Source organism: Mchenga conophoros, linkage group LG13 (genome assembly GCF_057382185.1).
Source record: "Mchenga conophoros isolate Kocher_MC1m ecotype Shallow Benthic linkage group LG13, M_conophoros_male_GT1.1, whole genome shotgun sequence".
Classification (NCBI taxonomy): Eukaryota; Metazoa; Chordata; class Actinopteri; order Cichliformes; family Cichlidae; genus Mchenga; species Mchenga conophoros.
The window spans coordinates 22080817-22100031 of NC_140538.1; the positions used below are offsets into that span (position 1 = coordinate 22080817).

Below are 19215 nucleotides of genomic sequence, written 5' to 3' on the forward strand. Positions count from 1 at the left end.
TTCCTGTGATCTCCAGCAGCTCAACAAGCATTCGACCGTCTCAAACGCCTGTTCGCCTCGGCCCCCATCCTGGCCCAGGCTGACCTCGCCCTGCCATTCGTGGTGGAAGCGGACGCTTCTGATTCGGGAGTTGGGGCGGTTCTCTCTCAGTGCAAGGAAGGTAAATTACACCCCTGTGCCTTTTTCTCCCGTTGTCTCTCTCAGGCCGAAAGGAATTGTGACGTGGGCGACCGGGAGCTTCTTGCCATCAAGTTGGCGCTGGAGGAGTGGCGGCATTGGCTGGAGGGGAGCGAACATCCTGTTGTCGTTTGGACGGACCACAAGAACCTTGCCTACCTCCAAGCGGCTAAGCGCCTGAACGCCCGACAGCCCAGGTGGGCATTGTTTTTTGCACGGTTTAGCCTAACCATTACCTACAGGCCCGGGTCCCGGAACACGAAACCTGACGCCTTGTCACGCCAGTTCGCGCCAGACACAGACCCTGAGGAGAAGGAGAAGCCCATTCTGCCGGCCTCGTGAATTGTGGGGACCCTCACCTGGGAGATAGAAAGGGTGCTCAGCAACAAGAGCCCGACCCCGGAACTGGTCCAGAAGGTAGATTGTATGTTCCCTCGGCGGTCAGGGGTAAGGTTATCCACTGGGCACACACCGCGCGGTTTACCTGCCATCCGGGTAGGAATCGAACTGTCACCTTTTTACAAAGGTTGTTTTGGTGGCCTTCTCTCTCTCAGGATGTCCGGGAGTATGTGGCCGCATGTCCTATGTGCGCTAACCTTTGATAGGAGGCAGCTGGTGTCACCTCAGGTAATCTGAGTCACTGAGAGCAACCTCTTGAGCATGTTCAAAGTGTTGGTCCTTTCAAAGTATTCTTAATGCAGTTACCTGACCAATGATATGGTTAGCTGTGTTCCATACAGGATGTTTTTGCCTTTTCTCAGTGAGTGATGTTATTTCTTATATTTTACTTTGTGATTTAGTTTTAGTGCCTTTAATGGAAACTGATAACATCTGACTCCAGGAAAACATGGGATGGGGACCCAAAACTATAATCAAGACTTTAAAACATAAATTAATGGGTTCACAGTGGTTATGTGTATGTTTTTATGTAGATTTTATGGTAAAATCTTATTCCCCATCACCATCACTTACAAATTAGATGCAGCCCGCAAACTGATTTCATTGGCTCCTTTGATTTATTATGGCTGCATCTGTATTTCTGGGACATCTAGTCATTGGTACACGGCTTCTTTCAGTCACTGTGGCCAGCCCAAATGACTACAGGCCTGTTGCACTTACGCCTGTAGTGATGAAGTGCTTTGAGAGACTGGTCTGTCAGCACATCAGGGCCGGTCTGCCTCCCACTCTGGACCCCCACCAATTTGCCTACAGGACAAATCGTTCCACCGAGGACGCCATCACCATAGCACTCCACACTGCGCTGAGTCACCTGGAGCACCGAGGAAGCTATGTGAGAATGCTCTTTCTGGACTTCAGCTCAGCATTCAATCATATCATCCCGGAGATCCTGGTCCAGAAACTGTCTCACCTGGGACTCTCCACCCCCATCTGCCTCTGGATCAAGGACTTCCTGACAAATAGACCACAGTCTGTCAGACTCGGCCCCCACCGGTCCAGCACCATCACACTCAGCACCGGGTCTCCACAAGGATGTGTTTTGAGTCCCCTCCTGTTTACGCTCTACACATCCGACTGCTCCCCTACCCATCTCTCAAACACCATCATAAAGTTCGCGGATGACACCACAGTGGTTGGACTCATCTCAAGGGGGGATGAGTCGGACTACAGAGATGAGGTCAACAGACTGACTGAGTGGTGTTCAGTTAACAACCTCCAACTGAACACCACGAAAACTAAAGAACTTATCTTGGACTTCAGGAAGGGCAGAGCAGACCCGGCCCCACTTTACATTCACGGGAGCTGTGTGGAGAGGGTACACTCCATGAGGTTTCTGGGCGTGCAGATATCTGATGACCTCTCCTGGACTGCAAATACTACAGCGGTGGTTAAAAAGGCCCAGCAGCGTCTCCACTTTCTGAGAGTGCTCAGGAGGAACAACCTGGAGGAGAGGCTGCTGGTGACATTTTACAGAGCCACCATAGAGAGCATCCTAACGTACGGCATAACAACATGGTATGCAGGGTGCTCAGCTGCAGACAGGAAAGTACTGCAGAGGGTCATCAACACAGCCCAGAAGATCACTGGCTGCTCTCTGCCCAGCCTGGAGGTCACTGCAAACTCTCGGTACCTCAGCAGAGCTGGCAATATCATCAAGGACCACTCTCACCCCAGCAACCAACTGTTTGAACTATTACCGTCAGGCCGACGGTACAGGTCACATAAAACCAGGACAAACAGATTCAGGGATAGCTTCTTTCCCAGAGCGATCACCGTAGTAAATAAGCACAAAAACAATTGAACCTATTCCATACCGTCACTGTCATTATATTATGCTGCTATTCATACTGTCATTATATTAATGCTGCTATCCTGTATATATTGTACATACTATTGTTTGAGTACTTACGATTGTTTTTTTTGTACTTTTTATATTTTACATTTATATTTATTATTGAAACTTGCACCAAGGGAGTGGCACTCCAATTTCGTTGTACTCTGTACAATGACAATAAAGGCTATTCTATTCTATTCTATTCTATTCACTGTATGTCTTCTATCCAATAAAAACATTGAACGGGGTCCTCAGTCATCAAACTTTTAATTATTTCGTTATTTGTGACTGAAAAGAAGTAAAAATTTATGCGTTTTGAAAATTTTAAACAAAAACTGTGACTGTCTTGACATACCTTTCCCTTTTTCATAAATATATCACTCTGCTTTCCACCTGTCGCCCCCTGTTGGCCGTGCATGAATCCTGACCCGGTTCCTCTGTCCTTTCAGGGTCATCAGCAGGCCCTGTGTTCTGGATTGAGTCCTTCCGCTCACCCGCTTTTTGAATAGTACCCCTGATTATCTCATAGGTTTGCTGGATATTCCCTCAACTCCCCTTTAAAAAGACGGCATTACTTCCAGTTCCCCAAACTTGTCAAAACCAATTTGCTTTCCTATTACTCCCTGAACTGATTTCGCCACGACCCCTCCTCGCCGCCCTCCCTCCACAAATCCTCGACCCTCTGCTTCCCTCAATCGAAACTCCCAACACGACCTGTGCAACCCCTATGCTCCCACCGCCTTCAACCGGCGGCCTCCTGTGAATATTTTTTTTTAAGAAACCACCTTTTTCTCTACCGCTCTAAACAGTCTAAATGCTGTGGCATGTTCTTTCATCCCCATGCAAGCCTTAAGAGGAGACACAGTAAACAGTTAGCCCGCCATGCACACACTAACAGACCTTTATGTGAGCGAAAGCAGATAGTGAGTCACCCACTACTAAATAAAACCTGTCTAATAGAGATCAGCAAACCTAAAAACTTCTGGTTGCCAGCGTTGACAGCACGTCCACCATCATATCCTGCACAGCCCTTCACCCCCCAACCTGCACCCATCCCATCCATTCCTCTCCCGTCAATTAGCGCCTCAATAGCGACAACACAGAGGATCTTCATTAGTGGGGAGTGTTCAATTATATCAGTTGATATTCCTTTCCAAAACTAATTATCCTAGTTGCATGGTACGGCTGACTGAGTCTGCCCTCACCCCGGGTCGCACCGATTACTGATGTGATTTGGTTTTGGCTCCAAGGTCTGCTTTCCTGTCTTCTCTTTTGTTACCCTTTTCCCTCTCTGCTCATTCAACACAGTTATATAGTCCTTCTCCAGAACTCTCCATGATATAATTGACACTCTTTGCATTATGTAAATTGTTCATGATAAATTGTCATAGTTTTAAAATTTCCCAGTAAAAAGGAAAAGAAACTAAAAACTCAGAGTCTGGATCTTGTTCCTCCTGTAAAGACAAAAATAGCAGAGCTGTGTTAATTCTACAAAAAGCTCATCATAGGAACCCTCGCTCCATATAATCCTGCTGCTTTGCTCATTCTGTGGGGGATAACACAAATAAGTCAGCTTGTAACGCAGCTATAGCTGAAACACAAGCAGTGCGAACAGTGTCTCCTCATATAAGAAGACAAAGACAGGATATAAAAACTACAGAGGACATATAGTGGCGATTCTGTATATGTTTTATCTCAAAGCATATTAAATGGGATGCATCCACTAATGAACAGCTGTGAAATCTGAAATCTGTTGTTTATGAGGCAGAAAAAATGCTTATATTTCATGAAAATTGCTCATGATTTCAAAACAGCCTGCTTTTCTTTCAATTAAAATACTCCTTTAGAGGTTGGAACAATTATCATACACATCTTCCCAGTATGGTAGATGTAATAAAAGGCAATGCTTGAGCATGTAAGTTAATTACCGTAGAAACTTTAAGGCAAAAACAGAGAAACTAGTTCTTTCGTCTGGAGGAAATTTAGGCAGTAGGGATTAACTTTAATGGAAAGACTTACTATTTTTCATCTCAAGCACATTACGTCCATGCAAATCGTTTTGGCTTTATGTTTCTTGAAAAGCTTTATAATGCAAAATATTATCCAAACGTCTAAGCTGTACACTGCCTGAGTCTTTGCAATAATGTGTCAGCTTCAGGTTCTCTCAGTGGGCGGCTTCGCTGCCCGTAAGCCGTAGACCAGCCTCACGGAAGGTGGGCTATTTAGTCACATTTCAAAGTAGCTTTGGCAGGGGAACACACTCATTACACATAATTCCTCTCCTCTTTTATTTGGCTCCCTCTTCAGTCACCCCACTCTCCCCCTTTCACTCCCTCTGTATCGTTCCTCTCCCTGTTTCATAGACCAGGAGACCTTATGGTCCTCTGTCCAGAGTCCGGAGGTAGATCACTTTAATTCTGCTTCACGGATCTTTTTCAAAAAGACCAGAGACCCAGAGACCTCAGAACCAGTGACCGCTGGGTGAACCCGGGCCAACCAGCCAGGGCTTGGGCACTTGTAAACACAGTCATCGTCTCACCCATTGTCATTCCCCCTGAGTGCTTTTGTTGCTCTCTCCACAAAAAGCACAAGCATTTGATGTTAAGCAGAGTGTACGCTTTCATCTGGGATGTGTTTGCTTGTTTTTCAAAACCCCTGGTCATCGTGTCTACCACGTAAGTGATTTTGACCGTCATTACTCTGACAGTGACTGATCAATGATTTAAAGCTAGATTGCTGGCCTCGACACACCTCTTTGTTTTGCTATCTCTGTTATAGCTATTTGGGTGGCTTGCATCCAAAATTCAGTGTTCCCAAGACAGTCTAATCTATCCTGGAACAAATAATAAAAAAGAAAATCCTTTTCTGTCCTAGATGAACAGGTTTGATTATGCGGACAGGACCTGGATTCCACCAGTGGTTCATAAGTTCATTTCACTGATTGGGAGGAGCCTCTAACCAGACCATCTGCCTGATGTCATCAACCTAATTTATCCAACAAGCTATTTGCATGCTGGAAAAAAACAGATCATTACTGAAAAACACATTTTTGCTACAACGATACCTTTAAAAAATAAAAAACGATTTGCATTCTCCAACTTAATGAGTTTTGCTACTTTCTGCCAACATTACAGGTCATACAATCAGCATAACAGCCTAATAAATATCACAAGACCATAACCATAACAGGCAGACTTAGAGCAAAAATACTGAAGCATGATATGTGTGACAGCAGATGAGTTTCCTTGGAAGATGTCAGTTTTTTCCAAGGCATAGTCGAATCAAAACACACTCACACCGTTGATAAAACCTCTAACAAAAAGACAGAACACACACAAACCCACACATCCAAAAAAAATATAATAATAATCACGGATATGTCAGTATGTGGGACATTTGGTGGCATTCTCAAGGAGTGAAACCTGTCTGGTTTACTTTAGAAACCACTGTAGACACGACTTTTCTTCAGCCTTGTTACTTTCGCACAGCCTCCCTTAAAGGGCAGCCGGCTCATCCTTTTGATGACTGACGGCGGGATTTGCAGTGATAATGTCTTCAGGTGCCAGAGGATTGGGATTAAACATACTCCAATTTAAACAGCAAAGTTACCATGGCAATGACCTTCAGTTTTAACTCACACATGTGGGGAATAGGGCATGGTGTTATTGTCCGGAGACGCTCCTATTCAGCGGGGGCTTTGTCCATGATTGCACTTTCAAATCCTCCATCAAATTAGAAACTCTGTCCTAGAATATGTCTGTTGGAGAAAAGTGCAGGTGACATTTCAGTCATGGCAGTCGTGCAACCGAGATACGAACTTGCAAGCATGACTTTAACAATGTTGAACACTCTGAAGTGAACTATGAGTCCGAAAAGACAAACACTGGACACCCAGCCCGCCTGCACCGTGACCTCTTGACCCTCCATCGGCCCTCCATGTTTAGGCAAACCCTCACCTCCCATCCTAATTAAGGTGAAAGAGGCCTTTCAAATGAAGCTGATGGGGGCTGACGTGGGGCCGCTCTTTTAGCCTTCTGTGGACGTGAATACCCAAAACATGCTATGGCTGAGCAGTCCTGGAGACTCACGGTTTGGGGTCAGTGTCTATCCCCCACCGGGGCAATCCGTTCACACTCTCACACCTACCTGTCAAAGGAGAGAGCAGCAGGACATCACGAGAGAAAAAAACATAACGGAAAAAGAGAGTGAGTCTTTGAAAGCAGGAAGCGTGAGGGGGGTTTGGGGTGTTTTCACATTTAAATAAAGCACAGTCCCCATCAGACAGCAATAAAACAGTATAATTATTATCACTATTGATTCAGCAGTACCCATGAGGCGTGGTTGGTCAATATGAACTGCAATAATATTCGATGGCTTCGGCTGCAGTCACAAGTGTGGCCAGACTGCCCCACAGTGGAGAAACTGAGAAGTACCAGAGCAGGAACTTATGGTGAGCACACACACAAATGAATACAGAGATTTATATCATGTTGTCCTCCTAGTGACCCTCACTGTGTGGTCAAAGCTAGGAAATAAACGAGCATTCATATTAACACACAAGAAGTTTCTTTATATTTCAACAAGCTCTGCTATAACCAGCGGGAATCATCAGTCCAACAGATTTCAGTGTTATAGCTTCTCCACGTATGAACATAATGCAGAGTGTTAGCATCAATCTTACAGCAGCTGTTGTGTCCAACTGTTTGGTTTGCAAATATTTGGTGCATTTAAATGTGTCAGCACACATTTAAATGCAATACCTCACGTAAATGGTGCATTAGTGCCAAATTCACATAGAACCTTGGAGTGCTGGAGTGTTATTCCTGTACAAAATAAGTCTTGGTCAAATAAAAGATCTCTCAGTATTAACACAGTCATATGTTTAATACATTTTTGCTCTTTGAAAAAGGAAGTCATATTTCTCCTCGGGTACTGTGCGTGAGATTGACAGTCAGTGATGTTATAATAATGGAAGAATAATGATGGCAGCTGTGGCTCAGGTGTACCAACCAGAAGGTCAGTGGCTCAGTCCCGACCCTTCCATTTTGCATGCCGAAGCATCCGAGGGCATGATACTGAACCCAGAGTTACCTCTGATGTATCCATCGGAGTGCAAGTGTGTGCACAAATGTTAGAAAGTGCTCAGGCATGAATAAAAGGGCTGTATGAAAGTGAGTGTTTGTGTTTGATTGGATGAATGAGACTTGCTGTAGGAAGCCCTTTGAGTGTGCAAGTGAGTAAAAAGGTGCTTCACAACAAACAATCCATTATTTGACCAGCGTTGTGTCAGAAACAGAGCTTAAGCCAGCCAGTTAATAACCCTTTTAAAAAATATATGAAGGCAAAAACACAGCAATCAGGTTAAGTTATTCAGTCTGACGCTGAAATCAGCAGGATTTTTAGAAAAACACAAAAACATAAATCAACTTGATTAAAGAAGATAGTTTTCATTCTGTTTTGATATTTGGGAACAGAAAAACGACGTTAACCCAGCGACTTTCACAAAAGATTTCTTTTAATGGTTGTAGTTATAGAATTACTGCAAGATAAATGTATCTTTACATTTGACATTTGTACCACTCAGTAGTTGAATATATATTTATTTACAACATAGTATATACACCACACAGAAAGGATAAGAATCCCCTTTTTCAAAGAGGATTAAATTGTATTTTTTAAATGTAAAAAAAAGAAAGAAAGACACAGGAACTATATTAAAATAAATGATCGAAATAAAATACATAAAGATATCAACAGCCCAGTTTAATGTACATCACAATGAAATTGGAAAGAAGCTGGTAATAAAATTAAAAGCAATGACACAATTGACAGCACAGATAGTTATTATATAGCATCTACCTGTTCACCATCCACTGTTAAAGTGTGGCCAGACTTCCTTTCTCTAACATGGATTAACCTCATCAGAGCAACACATCTGGCCACCACCATATAAAAGGATTATATGGCTTTTCAGTGTGTGAGTAGCATTCTTTCATCATATTTCACACAGCTCAGCCATGAGATTGACAGGTAAGGCTAATAATATAACAACACACCAGTGGCGTGAACTCTTAGTGCTGCATTTGTACGTGACACACTACATTGACATTCATGGTTGTATTGGTATGTGAAGCCTGAAAGATGCACGGAGTAATATCTTGACAGATGATTGGTAAAAACTTACTCTAGTTCTTTTTTTCCTGCACTTTCAAAAAATTATAGGGTTTGCATGGAACCAGGATGAGTAACATGAGAAATTCAAAATTCAAATGCTATTTCTTCCCCTTCAATGCAGGAAAAATATATATATATCTGCCTGTTATTTCAGCACTTCCCTTAGGATCTACTTATTGGCTTAGTGAAATCCATTGAAAGACACATTCACTTGAGTACTTTTTAATAGATTCAGTGGAACACGGTGAATATAATCCACACAGTCATATCTAGCAGATAAATAAGGTAAATCAAAGTGAAATGGTAACAAGGATGGCATGGAATATGGAATTTGGCAGTGTTATTTGGCAGTCGGATACATGCGGGCTTGATTGAGTCGTCTACTTAAAAAAGCAGTGGGAAAATGGAAGAAAACAGCAGTAAGTAGGTAAGTCCAGGCAGCTGGTTGGCGAAGCTTGTTACGTTGCAGTCATTGCTGTAGCAGCAGTGAACTCTGACACCTGGTGCCCTGTAGCCCTGACTGTTGGCCTGGCTGCAGAAGGACTTGTAAGAGCATGACTTCATCACGCCACCTAACAAACAGAAAATGAAGCCAGTTACTCTCATTTAGAAGCTGTCCGCCATCGTCCAATCAATATAAGTCGATGCTAAATTGTTGCTTTAAGAAACTCTCCTGGCTAGTCTTGCTTTCAGCGATTTCTTTGTTGTTGTTGTTTTCATCACAGCAGACCATTGAAACACTTAATGCAGGTTTAAACACAGCATTAGAGTAAACAACTCCCAGCTGAAATATTACAAGTTGCAGGTTTAATGCTAAACCTACCACCTTTTAAGAATTTAGTCCAAATGATTTTTATTGATTATAAAATATTAAAATAAAAATATCATATCTACAGCCAAAAAAATTTTTTAAAAAAGATCTGCTGGCTGAGATTTGGTAAATCTGTCTTGGTGCCATGAACACATTGTGTCCTAATTAAGGACATTCATTGAGTAGGAGTAGCAAATCTCTTCATTCCCTTAAAAGCCTCAGACCCCCTGCTGCCCGAGATGTGTCTACAGAGAGCAGGCTGTCGTCTATTTAACACACAAAAAAGACACACACGCACATATACAAGAGAAACAAATGGAGTTTTTTGGTGGAAGGTTGGAATTAAACTAGTAAAAAGAAAGGCTACTACGCTGTCACTGTTGGACTCACTGTCATGGCCCACCACTACAGCACAGGCATCAGAGTAGCCAGGACAAGCTTTGGAGCCTTGTCGGTTGCAGTCATCGTTATTGGAGCCCATGCATGTATAACATCGTATAGTCTCACCTGAAAGGGAACAGAGCGCTACTATATAAGAAAGAGTCAGCTGTACATGCATATCTTGTCAGGGTGAAAAACCTCTACAGCATAGGACACAAATGTTTGCTTTAGATAACTGAAGATGATTGCATGGGATAGTGCCAACAAGTGTCCGAAGCTTAGATATTTCTAATTCATATTTACACAGGATCTATAGGTTGGCAAGTGCATGAAGGGCTTATAAATGTGTGACTTTCCCTGGGTCCAGAGGGAATATGAAGAGAAACAGCACTAATTAATTAACTTCCTTCATATGAATTTTCCCAAATCAACCAAAGTGTTTCACCAGTGCCCACACATTTAAAAAAATACATCTTTCTAAACTTTAGCTAATGCCTCAGAGCCCACTTCAGCACATAAAACACTTAAATATCTTTCTAAAGCTCTCCCGAGGAGGGAGCTGTTATTTGAAAACTAACTGACCTTTGAAATACTTAAAGGCTTCCTTTTGAAACTCTCCATCCATCTCCTAAATTCCAGACAAACTTAAGGCTGCTTCCTAAGAGGATCAGAACTGGAGTCACCAAAAGCTTCAAACATACTTTGCAGCAGCATATCTCCTGTACTGGCCATCAAAATAACCTCCTTCAACTCCGGATAGGTCTGTCATCATTAAGTTTTGATAGAAACAGATATTAAAAAGAGAAGTTTTTTCCATATATACAACAAGATGTGGCATTTTTTTAAAATGAAACCAGCTAAATTATCTAATAACTTACCAAAACCTAACCACAAATAAACAGCGAAGCTACAAAAGCACGTGTGAAACAAAGAAATTGCATAATCGGCCCGTTTTCTGCACATGTGCTCTCACGTATACTGAGTTGGTATATAAATACTTTCTGTTGTTTGCAGTTGGCCCCAATCTATCCCCGCGGCATTGTCGCTCTACACACATGCTGTAAGTATTAGCCTCCAGGCCTATTAAGAGATTATTTGCAGGGAGTGCGTGCTTCTTGGGTGTATAGTGGAGAGTGATGGACTGAAGCGACACGAAACCCATCAGAATCACTGCAGACAGCAATTAGTGAACATGACATAAATAAAGTATAAGGTCAGTAAAAAGACTTAATGTTTAATGATCCTACTGAAGTTATGAAACATGTCAGGTTTTTCCCGAGAAATAACTGTAGGTCCATCATGTCCAGCATCTACGCTCCTTAAGTCAGAATGTACAGTGGAGCCATTCATTTTAGTTATTTGTTTAACACGGTCTTACTCTTCAGGAACACATTAAATACACTAAACGCTAAACACAAACTATTATTTATAATGCAAGGGTTGAAACGTACAGTATCTGAAAGGAGGCGAGATGAAATGAAAGATGGACAAACAGTTAACCAGCAAACAGAGGTGCATAAAGAAGAAAAAGTTCTTACAGGTGGTTGCTAGCAGGACCAGGGAAAACAGAAGCAGCAGACAATAGTGGACAGCTCTCATGGCGCTGATGGTCCTCACTTGTCCCGACTACACAATGAAAAGCAGGTTGTTTGCTCCTAAAGCCCCCTGAGCTTAATCTGAGCTATCAGATGAGCTGATATTCCTTCCTGTACTAGCCAGGAGATTACTAGCCCCTCAACTGGGGCCCACCACTCTGTCTTAAACAACAACAGTTGCTTCTGCAGCCTGGATGGACAGAGGACACATAATGGATTTCATTCTGACTCTCTCGCATTAACAGTTTGCTGAGGCCACACCCATCCTGAGTTTGGCTCTTTGCTTTCTTGTCCCTGCTGGTTGTCGTGCCAAAGTACTTACGTATGGCAGGTGTTGGGTAGGGGCAACAACAAAAAGAAAAAAAAATCTCCCGGATCAAGAGAAAACAAGCAAAAAAGCGACATAATAAACACAACACCATTGCATTAATCCAGCTAAGTGTAAATAACAGTAAATACTAAATAATGAACGTTGTTGTGCAACACGCAGGACTGACAGCGCTCAATGTGCTTTGAGGTAGCAGCCAAGAAAGGTGTAGTTTGTGTCAGAACAGTGAACACCTGTGTGTACACCTGCGTGCACACCTGTGTGGATGAGCGTGCTTGTATTCAAAAGGTTTCTCCATGTAATGATCTGCTAGAGGGTGTAGGGAGCCATAGGCCTGTCCCCCAGGGCATGAAGCGCGCATGGAGGAGATCCAGGCCCCAGACATCCAGAGGACCCAGAGTGCGAGAGCCCAAGGAGGACCATCGGAGGTGCATCCTTGCCACCCTCCCGGTAAGAGCTGTGGAGAGCCCAAAGTCCAAGTGAAGATCTAAGAAGGAGAATTGCAGATCTAGACAACCTTTGAAGGTCTCTTGGAGCCATTTCTAAGATAATCTTCCAAGATAATCAGTTCAAACAATTGTATCAAATTTTTTTTGGATGTATTTTCACTTTGTCAAAGTCTGGAAGAAGCCCCAAACTGTCACCCTCAGATAAGAAGAAGGATGTTCATGAACAACTGAAGAACAACGAAGGTTTGAGACTGTCATACAGTGGAAACTGCTGGGACACCTGCACCACTGCCCACAATTAGGTGAGTTTTCACCATGGATTTAAGAGGGTGTTGAACAATAAAAAAAAGCCTTTGCTCCAAAATCAGCACCTTCAAGCTTGACTAAATTTTGGACAACTCAAATGCCTTCTGTCCGCAGTTTAGTTTTCCCCCATCATATATTCCTTTGTATTTATTTCTGGTTACTGGTGTAGATTGATTTATCTTTTGTTGAGTTGTTCTTCCTTCGCACAGTGTTTGGAGCTTTGCATAATTTTTCTTTAAACAAGATTCATTGGTTTCACTCAGTTTAGTGTTTAAGGTTTCGTCATAATTTCCACTTCCCTTGTGTTGTGGTTAACCTTAATCCTTAGGTTAGTTGTTCCTGTTAAGTTACTAACTGTTTTAAGTCGTCAACCACTTGTCTCGTGTGTTTAGTATTCAGGTTTACTTACCCCAGTCTCAGACCTGTGTTGTGCCCTGCAGTTCTTATCACTTCCTGGTGTGCTCGTTATTCCACCCTGTGATGTTTCTTGTTGGTTGTTTTTAAGTTCTAATGGTTTTCCCCTTCTCTATTTTTGGGATTTCGTGTTATTGCAGAACCCAAATTTGTCTATTTTCTTTAATCAAAGCATAGTTAATCAACATGTCTTCACATACCTTTTACTGATTGCAAAAACAAACCCTGAGTTATATGTATCCCTCATTTTACATCTTTGAAAAATTAAAAGTTTCAAAAACAAGAAGTGCTGTGCAAGTGTATTTCATCATAATACTTTTTTTTTTTTTTTTTTTTGCCTGGTCTAAACTCGCATTTCTCATGTGAGGAAAAAGCTGTTGCAGTTACAAATGAGCATCAAAAGAAAGTTGATTTAAGTGACTTTGACCAGAGCATGACTGCTCCTGCCATATTTGTCGGGTCTGAGCATTTCAGAAATTGTAGATCACCCACACGGCCGTCCCCAGAGTTTACAGAGAATGGTCCAAAAATGAGAAAATATCCTGTGAGCGAAACTTATTTGGTTGAAAGTGCCCTGTTGAGTCCATAGATCATATGAGAATGGCCACCATTGGTAAGTTTAAACCCATTTCAGGAGTGCTCAAGCACCACTAAAAATAACCATAACAGTAGCAATAGCATTACATGTTATTATTCTTTTTTTTTTTTTTACATCATCTGTGTGCTTCACTAGCAGTGACTTATCATTATTAGAGAAGATTTGTGGTGCTGCAGCAGAAAGAAGAAGATGAAGAGATAATTTCCTGACACAAGTATGCTCAAAACACAGGTTACTGAAACATTAGGAAGCAAAAGGGAAACTTCTTCTGATAACACAGGGTCACTGATGTGACTTTAAAAAGTGCCTGTTTGTATATATTTGCTCTCTAAATAGCACCCAAAACATTAGCTAACATCAGCTAGCTCACCAGAGATTATTAGCTAATTTTAGCTTTCTTAGTCTGCTGGCACTATCACTAGTTGCCAGGCAAGGAGCCGATATTTACTGTCTAGTTTCGTTAAAGTTGCCTATTCTGGTCGAATTAGGCTTCTGTGTTTGATTACAGTACAGCTTCAGATCCAGGTGAGAGCAACTTAGATGGATGTTCCTGTACATGGCCAGCAGCACCCCACATTCAGTTTGAGTGTAGTTCTAAACGTTATTGAGGTTATAAATTCGGTTTCACTTTTACTTTGACCTTTTGGATTACAACACAAAGACAGAGACAGGAAGAGAAGGAGACACAGCAAAATGAAACACAATGGACGTATGGACAGTGGATGCAGTTAAAGTCAAGGTAATAAGTCAAAGTGACGTCATCAAACACACATCCCCAGCCTGCAATTAGAATCATTTAACTTAAATTATTTTTATGGCAATTTATTGATAAATATAATATGTTTATATGTGATTTTAGGTGCAAAAGAGGAGCGTGAAGAGAGTGACGACTGAGAGAAGAACAAAGTGAGCAGATTGCCAGAAGTTAGGAGGAAAAACTAAAGTTTAGCAAAATTAAAATAAAAAAAAATGATGCCCTGTGATGAGCCTGCACAAAGCGAGGGTTTGTATAAACTGGAGAAGCTTGATATAAAAGCAGCTCTCTTACCAGCTTGCTTCTTGTCCAGCGTGCATGGAGTAGCATTGTGATTGTTATGTGTCTGCTGAATGCTACTACTTACTTAATTGCTTTATAATTTGGTGGACTGCCTCTAAATGGTTAAGAGGCTAAAACAATGTTGTGCATCTTTCACCTCTTCCCTGCTTTACTAATTTAAGTATTTTCTCAACTTTCTGGAAAGTTGTAATCAACATGATTGATACTGTGTCTCAGATTTGATAACTATGGGGTCCACAGTTATCAAATCTGTGAGTATTCAATCTGATTTATTCTTAAGCATTACAACAAGTCATTCAACTAATTCTTTTGAATTTGAAAGTAAATTTGTAAAGTGTACATGATTTGAATTGAAGTTCACTATAGTGAAAAGAGTTGGATATGTTTGCATGCAGCATATTCTAATAGTGTTAATTGCAGGGCACTGTATGCATGACATTATGATTGGGGGCTAGTCCTATTCCATGTGCTTTTTGTTTTTTTAGTTAATTTGGGGGAGGTTTGGTTTATGTTTCACGTATAACAGAGCTCACTGGGAATCCAAAATCTCTGCTGTGTCTGCTTACCTACCACCTTACTAAACACTCAAGCCTGACTACTTCCCGCTTACCATGTAGATCATGTTTATGACCATGTTTATGAGCACAGTGTAAACTTCTTCTCCTGTTCCCAACATGATAATGTGCCATTTGTCCCTAAATAGCCTCCAGTCACTAGATCTAAATCAGTAGGGCACCTTTGGGATGTGGTGTTATTGGAAGCACATCATGGATGTGCAGCCACCAAATCTGAGGCAACTGTGTGATGTTGTCATGTCAATATGGGCCAAAATCTCTAAAGGGAAAGAAGGGGTACAACATGGTACTATTAAGATGGGTGGATATCACATAGAGGAATATAAAAGATGTAAAAATGGGGGGGAAATGAGAAAAAAGAACCAAATTAAACTCAGCATGCTGTATTGCCATCTTTTATTGCACTTTGTAAGCAGATGCTGTACAGTAGCTGTGCAGAGAAGTTATTCCTCAGTGTGACAAACAACCATTGCAGGACTAGGACAGGTTCATCCAAAATTAAATTACTTCTGGTCACAACTGAACACAGTCACAATTAGTTTGCTTTTTATCAAAATAAAATCCCAAAAATAAAGTTCCACAATTTCATCAAAAAAGCTATGACAAGTATGACAAATATCTACAATGTTATGTGAGGGGAGTGGCTGAAGACAACAGAATAACTATCAAAAATGCACAAGTCTTGTTGTTTCCTACAGTATATACAAACATTAACATTACAAGTTCTTCTTTATCTCTCACATGCAAGAATCTATAGTGATCGCTTGTATTCTCTTAGTGGTGCATCACCATTTTATGGATAACTCTAACAATCTGGTTCTCATCTTCAAAGTCTATCTTTCTCTTTATTAAGAGGAGACAATAACAGGAGTGGGTAAACAGTCTTCTCCCTCAGTGGCTGTCATGGCAACATCATAATAGATAATTTAACCCATAAACAATGCTTGCACTTTCTCATTATCATACACGCACTCGCGCACACAGGCATACTCATTAGTGATATGATAAAACTTGAAAGCAGACCCCCTGATACAGTACGATACACTGAAACATCAAAAATATACAGAGTAATTAGGAGGAAGCCAATCCTGTGGATGATGTATACACATGGTCAGTAGGAAATACAACCCCAAGACCACTTTGGTCTTAGAGGTCCATCAATTTGAGAAGGAGTGCTTCTCTTCATTTTCTGCTTGGCTTCATTGTGATGTGGCCTGCTAACTCTTCCCCATCTTAGCAATTAGTTCATCACAGATCTTTGTTAACTCCTCGATCTCTTTATTCTGTAAAACAGTTAGCAACAAAAAATTATACACTTGGATAACTTTAGAAAATTTTAATTTAATATCTTCTTATATCCTAAAACTGACCTTCTGCTCTAAAGTGCGTTCCAGAGAGTCCACCTTCATCTGCTCCTTCCTCAGACTGGCCTGAGAGGCAGCTTGCTCCTGCTTGGCCTTGGCCCGCACCTGAGCTATCTCTGCGTTGGCCCTGGAGGCACACAAATGATACAAGAAATCACCTCTTCGCAACTCACAAAAGCCTATAAAATCTAAAAAGCAAATAAAAGTCAACAAAGAGTTAATATGGATCATATGTAATCTATAGAAATATGTTTCGATACGAGCCACTGTAAATACTGGTTTAGCTTCAGCTAGCAATGTTAGCTAGACTCATTGCTAGCTAGCTAGCTAGACTTGTTTCCAATTACACTGACTCATATACAAACATAATTCAGCTCAGACAATAAGTTATGCTGTACACTTAAAGAACAGTTTTTGGTACAGGAAAGTACCAATGTTATGGAGACTCACTGCTAGCTAAACTTCAACACTGTTCTCAGTCCCACAAACGCTAGAAATCACATCACATATCGAGAAAAAATAAATAAATAAAATATGACTACAAAGAACTGAAATAAGCATTTAAACCAAAGTATTTGAAGTCAAAAATTTATATTGTTCATGAGCTTTTGTGCTCAGGAAGTAAGAAAAACTGAAATGCACATAGTGAAAAAATTAGCAGCTTTAAAAAGCACCAGCATTTACTTGCATTCACATAAGACACTGCATTACTGTACTACATTTACTGCATTTACAGTGTAGATAGTGTGGTGGCGAAAATAACACAGTTATTGCAGAAAATGTGACATAATAAGAATATGCACAGACTCACCGGTCTAGTTTCTCCTCTGCATGAATTTTCAGGGCTTGATATCGCTGTTCCTCCTTGCGAACCCTTGAAAGATACTCCTGAGCGCATTTCTTCAATACCTCTTCATTCTGTATGTGGGTGACACAAGGGGGCAAGTAAAAAAAATCTGAGATGACCAACCGAGATGTTCATATTGATAAAAACCTGGGAATAAATTGTGTTACTTTGCGAAAGCCCTCCAGCACATCTTTCATCTTCTCATAACGACGGAAGAGATCGGCAAGAGACTTCTCCACAGAGTTAAGGTCGGCCAGTGCCTGGTCCTTCTCCATGATGAGCTGCTGGATGGTGTGATGGGAAAGAGATTTCTCTTTCTGGTCATCCTCTGATGGACACACATAGAGAGGATGCAGATAAAGAGTCTACTAGGTGAAGAAACTGCTGTTATGGGTAAAAATACTGTTAAAAGACCCCAATCAGCACACAAACACACACACACAAAAGACTTCTCTGACATTTTTCACAATATATCTAAATGTATTTGTGGTAGTATGATTCAACAAGATGTTTTACTGCACTATATGAGGATTTCTGATAAACCAGTGTAGCATGCAAAACACAAAAAGCTGAACAATGAGAAAAGAAAAACAGAGGAGAAACATCAGAGTGGCCTCAAGACCTTTCAGTGTTAAATATCAATGTGCCTACACTATTTCAGCCTACAAATATCCCTTTCATTTCCCATCGATGAGCAACTCGGTTAACTCACCAAATCTGCATGAATGACTTCACAGCCATCGCCAGTCATGGGTGAAGTGCACGTGTTCATGTACAGATTTACAGTGTGTATTACATCTGACTGAATATGTATAATATTGTACTTTACATGAACAATAACAACAACAAAGTCATTTTTTAAAACTCATTAGATTCAGTCCTGTCTCTCTTTTAAAAACTAGTCTCAGCCTGCAGGGTGAAAGCCAAACCCCCCCCAAAAACCAAACAAATGAATGAATGGCTCTGAATGAGATGAAGAAATTGAGCACAGCTGCTCCCCTCTCTGATGGACAGATGGAGAGATGCGAGCTGACACAAACAAATGAAAGACAATTCCTCGTTACTCACCTGGCATGCCTGTCAGGGTTATCAAATAGTAAGGGGGGCAAAGATGGGAGCAGAACAGAAAAGAAGGGACTGTGTTAAGTCAAGCTGGGAGGGCAAGACACGTGACAGAGCCGAGTGTTAGACATTAGCAGAGGCAGACTGTTCCTGTGTGCGACAGTGCTTTAATGAGAGTAGGAAAAAGAAAAAGCCGGTCGCAGTGAAAGAAAAAAAATCAAATCTTCGGGGATGTTCAAAGGTGGAAAGGAAGATGTGGGTGAGAGCAGGAATAATGCAGGAGTGTGAGCCTGCGGTGAAATTTAATGAGTCCAGAGAAGCTGAACAAGAGCGGGCAAAGGAGAGTGCTGTCCCCTCCACTGACATGAGGATTCAGTTCACGTCATTCAAATATGAAAGCAAACACAGAGAAAAGCGAAATTTTGCAAAGGACAGAAAAAAAATTCAAATAAGATTCAAATATCTGTGATCAGTAGCACTGGGTAAGGCCTCACAAGGACCTTATAGCAGATCAGTTTGCAAATGAACAAGAGTAAAATAAAGTGGAAGAGTACGGGAAACAAAAATAGCAGCTTTAAAATGAAATTTGCGTGCTTATGGTTACGTGAACTCACCTATCATCTGGGCAATTGTCTTCTCATACTCAGCTACAATTCTCCTGTGGATGAGAAGTTGCAAATCTTCAGTATATGTCACATAAAAAGTCAAAAAAGAAGACTCCTCACATCGAATACCAAGAAGTCTATTTTTTCCAAAAATTCCCATCTCTCCCTCTGACATGTGC

General features: G+C 41.3%; 2 protein-coding genes across 9 annotated transcripts in view; both read right to left on the reverse strand.

The window, feature by feature from the left end:
- Nucleotides 1–7997: 7997 nt before the first annotated feature.
- Nucleotides 7998–11911, reverse strand: ly6pge (lymphocyte antigen 6 family member pge). The gene is made up of 3 exons (XM_085243246.1): nt 11375–11911; nt 9846–9962; nt 7998–9216 (listed from the first exon to the last, which is right to left on the reverse strand). The coding sequence occupies exons 1-3, from the start codon at nt 11433–11435 to the stop codon at nt 9029–9031; spliced, it is 366 nt and encodes a 121-aa protein (XP_085099372.1). The 5' UTR covers nt 11436–11911; the 3' UTR covers nt 7998–9028.
- Nucleotides 11912–15537: 3626 nt separating this feature from the next.
- The window catches only part of tacc2 (transforming, acidic coiled-coil containing protein 2), a 48761-nt gene continuing 45083 nt past the window's right edge, over nt 15538–19215 (reverse strand). For all 8 annotated transcript variants that reach the window (XM_085297221.1, XM_085297226.1, XM_085297224.1 and 5 more), the window contains 5 exons: nt 19046–19089; nt 17537–17697; nt 17334–17440; nt 16529–16649; nt 15538–16441 (listed from right to left, as the gene is read on the reverse strand). In XM_085297221.1, coding sequence (XP_085153347.1) covers nt 16376–16441; nt 16529–16649; nt 17334–17440; nt 17537–17697; nt 19046–19089 — 499 coding nt within the window. In that variant the 3' untranslated portion in view covers nt 15538–16375. The remainder of the gene's footprint in view (nt 16442–16528; nt 16650–17333; nt 17441–17536; nt 17698–19045; nt 19090–19215) is intronic.

What these genes read in the sequence shown, in the direction of transcription:
- ly6pge (XM_085243246.1), bottom strand. Translation starts at nt 11,435, where the DNA reads ATGAGAGCTGTCCACTATTGTCTGCTGCTTCTGTTTTCCCTGGTCCTG. An exon ending in GGTCCTGCTAGCAACCACCT is followed by an intron (nt 9,963 to 11,374) that starts GTAAGAACTTTT and finishes GTTCCCTTTCAG; the next exon opens with GTGAGACTATACGATGTTAT. An exon ending in TGTAGTGGTGGGCCATGACA is followed by an intron (nt 9,217 to 9,845) that starts GTGAGTCCAACA and finishes TCTGTTTGTTAG; the next exon opens with GTGGCGTGATGAAGTCATGC.